At 52.9% G+C, this 7,268-nt stretch overlaps 1 protein-coding gene across 1 annotated transcript; it reads right to left on the reverse strand.

Moving 5' to 3' along the window:
* Nucleotides 1-1,913: 1,913 nt before the first annotated feature.
* On the reverse strand, nt 1,914-3,473 carry LOC100384564 (Trihelix transcription factor ASIL2). Its single transcript, NM_001177075.1, has one exon. It carries the CDS (start codon nt 3,350-3,352, stop codon nt 2,144-2,146), a length of 1,209 nt encoding a protein of 402 aa, NP_001170546.1. The 5' UTR covers nt 3,353-3,473; the 3' UTR covers nt 1,914-2,143.
* Between the last annotated feature and the right edge of the window lie 3,795 nt (nt 3,474-7,268).

The following is a 7,268-nucleotide window of genomic DNA, read 5'->3' on the forward strand; positions in this document are numbered from 1 at the left end:
CTTTCGTCACCCCTTTGCGTCACCTTTTATCATGCATAGATGTACGCCTGGTACGGCGTATTGCCCCATCCCATCCGGCGTATGGGTCACTATAGAAACCCCGATGCTGAGGTCCCTGTGGCTAGGGTTGTTCGGTACCTGCCGGGGGTGATAATTAGGGGCACCCAGATTATCCCTCCGAAAGATGCACTCATGAGAAGTAAAGACATAACCCCCGAGGGGAAGTAGCTGAGGTACCTCCTAACCTGAGGCCTCACCACGAGAGTCTCCCACCTTAGGCAGAACTCTGCCTTGCCCGAAGTCACCACCACTCTGTCCATCTCGCCCGAGTTGATCCCAGACAGATAAGACAAAGGCGCCCGAAAACAGGTGGGGAACACTCGCATTTTATGTGCATACTTACCCCACGTCGCGGCACAGGAGCATAGTGGCTAACAAGACATCAGTCATATCTGAGCGCAACGACATGATTACACCCCCGCTACTAAACGCGCACGCCGCCTGTCATCCCCCCGATGGGACATCTAATGCGACGGGAGAAGCATACCGGCCCTCGGGCGCAAAATCCCCGCCTCGCCCGACGCTGAGTTCGGACCTCGGGCGCAAATCCCCACCTCACCTGACACTAAGTCCGGACCTCGGGCACAAACTTCTGTCTCGCCCGACGCTGAGTTCGGCCTCGGTGATTTCTCCGCCTCGCCCGGGCTCGGCCTCAGCTACCTACACCATAGCGAATCTCGCAGGCGGCCACTTCGCCAACTGTGGCACAGGCCAGGGATGGCTCCACCAACGCCTCGTGAAGACTTCCGCCTCGCCCGAGTAGGGCTCTGACCTCGATAAATGCAGCAAGGAATCACAACGTCACCCCGCACAAGGACGCTGACGCACCCCGTAAGTCGGCTTTTACCTATACCGCGGCGCTATTACAACAACTACGGTATGGGCAACCCCTTCCTCGGGGGCTCGGGTGTACGACTAACCCCTCGGCCTCTGCCTCGGCTCTCGCAAGACATCAGCGGGCACAAGTCAACAACGCAGTACACCGTCACGTCGGCTTACAGGACGCCAAGGCATCTCCCCTTGGAATACAACGACCTCAGGCTTCACAGCATACATGTCCTACATGTATAAATAGGGCAGTGTAGTTCTTCCAAGGGGCGGACGAACACAAAGGCGAACACTCCGTCGTTTTCCACTAAATCTTAGGATATTAGCACTTGCATCAATCAGTTTAAGAGACCTGGGGACTTCCCCTCTCCCACCTTGCTTGTAATCCCTACTGCAGGCACTCAAGAGCAAGTAGTATAAGCCTCATCCCCTCTGCTGGAAGTAGGACTTTGCATTGCCCGAACCAAGATAAACTGCTTGTGTCAACTCGCACACCATCTAGATTATGTGCACGTGATATTATTTACTAGTTGGTTAGGACCCTTAGAGCATCTCCAATAACGTGACCTATAAAAATGCCCTATAATTTGAAAATAAGTATATTTTATAGAATTTAAGGCACCAACAAAACACCTCGCTCCAACAGTAAAGTCCCAAATCTAGATTATAGGGCAGCCCACTACGGTGTAGTATATTTGAGTCATTTGATAGGATGCCCTATAGTTTTTTGACAAAAATTTATGAAATAAGGCACTGTTGGAGTAGTTTTTACTGTGTAGAGCCTCATATTTCAATTTGAGACACTAGTTTGAGGCATTGTTGGAGATGCTCTTAATCTGAACACCGATTACTAGTTGGTTAGGACCCTTAGTCTGAACACCGACAGTACCGCTCTGGTTTTGTGGCTCCGGAACTAGTCTTAAAAAAACGCCACCCGCTGAATAACGAGTTCTCTGCTTTTGAGTAGCTTGATGAGTCTTCGGTGAATCAAATAACAAGACAAGACACAGATTCAGACTTATTTTCCAAGCAGTCCTATGAACATATTCTCTCTAGGACAGCAATACTCATTCCAAGAATAAACACAAATAGAGCTAACAATTTCCCACAAAAGTAAGCATGTTACATACGATGACAATCTCTCCAAGACAACAGACCACAATCACGGGAACAAACTGGCAGGTACAAGTTACACACAGTCACCCCCACACTATTTTGTGTTGAGTTACCATTCCATTGCTGAAGAGGAGAGCAATCACTGGCTCTCTTCATCTTCGTCTTCCGCATCCTCCTGGGCTTCCTTGTCCGAGTCGCTGCCGTTGTCATCGCCCCCGGTGGGGCTTGTGCTGTTCTGGTAATGCGCCTGCTGCGGGGCATGCTGGTGCCTGCTGCCCTTGATGCGGTACCGAACGCGGTGATTGCTGCTGGTGGCGACCTCGGCGGTCACGCCCGCTCTCCGCGTGCCGTTGCCGTCCGTAGGGATCGGGACGGCCATGGGCGTGGGCGTGGCGGTGGCCGCGCCGCCCGTGGCCTTGGAGAGCTCCATCTGCATCTTGAGGAAGAACTGCACGCGCTGCTCCTCCAGCTGCCGGGCGGAGTCCAGGCGCTCCCGCTCCATCCGGAGTTCCTGGTCCCTCTTGGCGCTCTCCACGCGCTCGTACACCTCCCCTAGCCGCCGGATCGCCTGCGCCAGCTCGCGCAGACCCTGCGCGCGGCTGACGCTGCTCTCCGCGCCGTTGTCCGCGGCGGCGGCGGCGGGCTCCTCCACGCGCTGCCTCTTGCCGTTCGCCACCGCGGACGGCGGGAACCCGTCGGAGGAGTCGGACGACGCCGACGGCTGGAGCAGCGGCGACGGCATCCTCCACTTTGCCCCCGCGGAGGAGTGGAGGGGCGTGCGGGTGCGCTGCGGGAAGTTGATGCGCGGAGGGACCATGGGCCCGGCGCTCCGGGCTGCCGCCGCCGCCGCCGCAGCAGCAGCAGCCGAGGAGGAAGAAGAATTGGGCTTGAGCAGCACGGGAGCGAGCAGGTCGTCGAGGCGGTCGAAGTAGCGCCAGTCGGAGTCGTGCTTGGCCTTCTCGACCTTGTACTTCTTCTTGAGCGTGTCGATGCGGTTCTTGCACTGGACGTCGGATTTGGGCGCCTTGGAGTAGCTGTCGCGAGAGGAGACGACCTCGGCGACCTCCTGCCACTGCGGGTGGCGGAGGCTGCCCCGGCCCAGCGCCACGAAGCGCTCCCCCCAGGCGTCGATGAGCGTGGAGGTGGCGCCGTCGCTCCATGCGTCCTCGCGGCCGCCGCCGCCGCCGCCGGAGGAAGGCGAGTGCTTGCGGAGGGGGATAGCGACGGCGACGTGGCCGGGCGGCGCCGCGGCGACCGTGACGGGGTCGGCCACGGGGAGCGGAGACGGAGACGGAGAGCGCGACGGGGACGGCGAGGGCGACCGGGAGGCCCCGCCGTCGTCGTCCATGGCCGGAGATCTGGCGACCGGCGGCGGGGAAGGAGGGGGGCGAGGGTTTCCTTGGGGATATTTCCGGGATGGATGGGCAACGCGGAATTGTTCCGATTATTTTCTGCGCTTCCGGTTCCGGTGTTGTGGCCGTCGCGTCCGGCGGCGAGGGGGAGGCCAGCGAGTCGTCGCCTGGACGGAGCGGGATGGCTGCCTGGCTGCTGCCTTCCTTGCTGGGCCTAAATGGGCCAGGCCGAACGAGAGATAGAGAGACGGGCCTCCTCTTCAACTCCGGGCTAGGTCCACCGCCGGGGGAAACGGGCCATCTGTCAGAAACACTTGTTGGATGGACGTAGCCACCACGCCACCGCCTGCTCCCTGTCTCCTCCCTCCCAGCGCCGCCGTGGATGGCCGGAGGAGCCACCACGCCGGCCGGCATCAGGCGCCTCGTCAGGGTCAGCCTGCCTCCACTTATCCTCCTCTTTTTCTACGGGTAACCCGCGTTTGTTTTGTTTTTCCAACCAGTCCAGGGCAGCCGCTCCGCTAAACTTTGCACTTTCGAGGCTGTGGGTACTTTTAAGATTGGGGTAGTGCTGAGTTAAGGCAGACCCTTGGGACTATCTTTAGCCACCGTGTTAATGGTGGTCTATCTTAGTTTAGTGGATGGATTTGTTGAGTAAGACCACTGGATTCGGTGAAGGCCGGCGCCGCTCCGGAGCTCCAGCGGGAAGGGTCCTGATTTGCCATGTGTTTTGAAGACGAGAGCTCTCGGCACCTATGGCCGAGGACCGGACCCTCGAGAGCGGCCCCGACCCTCATGGTGAACCACCCAAACCTCTAGCCTAAGGGGGTCCTGTGCTCCATGTGCTACGTGTTGGACAACACTGTGGGAGACGGACCTCCTCCGCAATGACGGGCCCAGGATTTAGAGTGTGGGTATTCGAAAAATTTTCTAGGATGATTATTTTTAAAGACTAAAGTTTTTCTATTGGCATACATACGTAATTATTTGTATATCTCTACTACTCTTTATGTTTGTATCGTAGGCGTCCACATTCAGGATGGTGCACGGTTCTGCCCCGTTGCTGACATGTCGCGCGTGTCCCCCCCCCCCCACACCCCCACCAACGTCGTTGTTCTATTCCTCTCTCCCGCAATCCCCGCTCTCTCTCTCTCTCTCCCGTAATCCTCGTCCTCTCTCGCCAGCGTCGTCCTCTCTCGCCAGATCGCCGCCCGGCCATCCCACGCCACGCGTCGCGGCCCAGCCATTGATGGATTCTGCCCAGCCATTGATGGATTCCACGCCGCGTCTCGAGATCAAGCGCGCGCCGTCGATGGAAGGTCCACCCCCACGTCGTCGATGGGGTCATGGGGATCCACATCTGCCGCTGAAAGTGCATTCATCCCTTTTATGAGTTTTGGTGATTTGGATAACACATTTAAAGGTCTAACGAGTTTGCTAAGTGTTGAACAGGAAATTCAGTATGATGAACATACTTGAATAGTGTATAATGATCAGTGAACAAAGGTTCAACACGAGGTTATATAACCAATGAGACAATGCAAATGGATATAATATGATCTCTATATTGGTTTGAATATATGGACAAGACCTGAAAAATCACTACATACATATGACCAGAATAGAGGACAAAGTGATTTAGAGGATTGGTCAAGCCAAAGAGAATAAGATATGAGGAATCGTGAATTGGCTTGACCATATTACTATCAGTCCATATATGCTCCTATGAGAATCAAACTAGAGCTTGATTGATCTTAATAGTTATATCTAGAAGACATTCAAGCAAGGTTCACAATATTGAAGAAATGATTCTCTCAATGGATGCTCAATATGATGTGACTCAAGAATGGCTTGATAGGGTGAAGATAGCAAGGAAAGGGCTTCGAGGAACTAAGCGAAGGTGAAGGCCAAGCAACGGCTTGTAGACCGAGGTACCATGGCTAAGGTGAAGAAGAGAGTACTTGCACTAAGTCGATGAACTAATCAGCTATGAAGAGTTATAACATGTTGATGCATCAGTAAGGTGACTTGAAGCCATGATCTGAACTCATATAAGGTGATATGGTACAAGTCACAGGGTTTGATTTGAGTTTGCTTCAAAAGGTGAGACAAAGATGTTTGTGATCCTTATGAAGCAATGCCATGGAGAAATCACACATGAGACACCAATGACTCAAGGAGTTTACTTCATTATATTTTATTTAACTTGAGTATAGGAATCGTCGTACTATAAAGGGGGATCCAAAAAGAAGGTTGGTGTTTGCCAAAGCTCAAACCTCTCTATTCAAAAGCTATTTTTGAAAATCAAAAATCTCTTTAACATTCTATGGTTGACCGTGGTTAGGGTTGAGAAACCTAGAGTGTTCTTGCTGAAAAGCAGCTGAACTTCTTCAACTGCAGCTGAGCTTTCCAGCTGAACTTGACTTCAGCTAAGTTGAGCTTCTTCAGCTGCAGCTAAGCTTTTCAGCTGAGCTGAACTTCAGCTGAGTTGAGCTTTCTCAACTTCAGCTGAACTCAACTTCAGCTGTGAACCTCTTTGACCATACACCAGCTGAACTTGCCTCCGGGCAGTTGAGCTGGGGTTTTCTCTCCTAAACTCACTGGTCAAGACCGGTTGAACTGGTCCTGAGGGGCAGTTCAGCTGGTCTCTGACCCCTCTGACCTCTGATCTGCAGTCTGCCAGTCAGACTGGCAAACAGGTCGCCAGGAGCTGTCAGGGGCGGTTCAACCGCCCCCCCTGGGCGGTTCAACCGGTTTTGGTCAACTTTGACCAGTCTGCGGTCAGTCTGCGCGTCAGTCTGCCAGTCAGACTGGCAGACAGGCTGCCAGGCCTGCCAGGGGCGGTTCAACCGCCCTAGGGGGTGGTTCAACCGGTCTCAGGCAGAAAAATCTGCCCAACGGCTAGTTTTGAGCTCCACCTATATATACTACCTCCTACCTCTCCCCCACAGCAGTGAGCACGATTTGAACTCCATTTCTAACCCAAGAAACACCTCCCTCTCCCTCACACACATCTCTTGCCTCTCCCATTTCAAATCTTTGGAGAGGAATCTTTGAGTGAGCTTGAGAGCTGCAGTTTTTGTGCTCCATCTCTAAATCTCTCTTGCTCTTCTTCATTCGAGCTTTGGTACTACATCGAGTTCTTTGTGGATTCATTACTCTTGGAGTTTTTAGCTCCTAGACGACTAGGTGTCTCTTGTGAGTCTCCAAATCTTGTGGAAGACCACAAGAAAGTTTGTATTACCCGCTCGTTTGAGCAAAGATTATTGTGTGGGCTTGACCTTTGTGGTCGGCAAAGGGAGGATTAGGGTTGAAAGAGACCCGGCTCTTTGTGGGCGCCTCAACGAGGAAGTAGGGCACCTTTTGTGGTGTGACCGAACCTCGGGATAAATCTTGTGTCTCTTGTGTTCTTGCTCATTGTGTTTGTTCATGTTCTTCGTTCTCTCACCATTGCGTGGAAGATTTGTTTATATCTTTTTGGTGTGTGGATTTTGAGAAGTGCCCTTCTCAGATCTACTACTTTGAACCCTGTGGATCATTTAGAACATCTCATTTCCAAAGTTAACTGGGTGAATTTCGAGATCAATTCAGTTTTACCCAGTTTGCTTCTAGTTTTCGTTGAAAAAGTTTTAACTTGCCTATTCACCCCCCCTCTAGGCAACTTTCAATTGGTATCAGAGCCTAATCCTCGTTCTAACGCTTAACCGCGTGAGGAAAAGATCATGTCGGGGGGACTAAGAAACAAAAGTGCTTCTAAGCTTGAAAAAGTTGAGATTGCCTTGACTTCATCTTTTGGTGCAGATGTTGATCCTAGGGCAATAGATCTTGCCATGAGAATCGCCGAAAGGATGTTCCTCAAAATGAAGGAAGATGAGGCGAAGAACAAAATTGAAGAAGAAAATGATCGATGGAGAC

Source organism: Zea mays, chromosome 5 (assembly GCF_902167145.1).
Source record: "Zea mays cultivar B73 chromosome 5, Zm-B73-REFERENCE-NAM-5.0, whole genome shotgun sequence".
Classification (NCBI taxonomy): Eukaryota; Viridiplantae; Streptophyta; class Magnoliopsida; order Poales; family Poaceae; genus Zea; species Zea mays.

Bases quoted from the DNA above. Each gene is read 5' to 3' on its own strand.
- LOC100384564 (NM_001177075.1), bottom strand. From the start codon at position 3,352: ATGGACGACGACGGCGGGGCCTCCCGGTCGCCCTCGCCGTCCCCGTCG.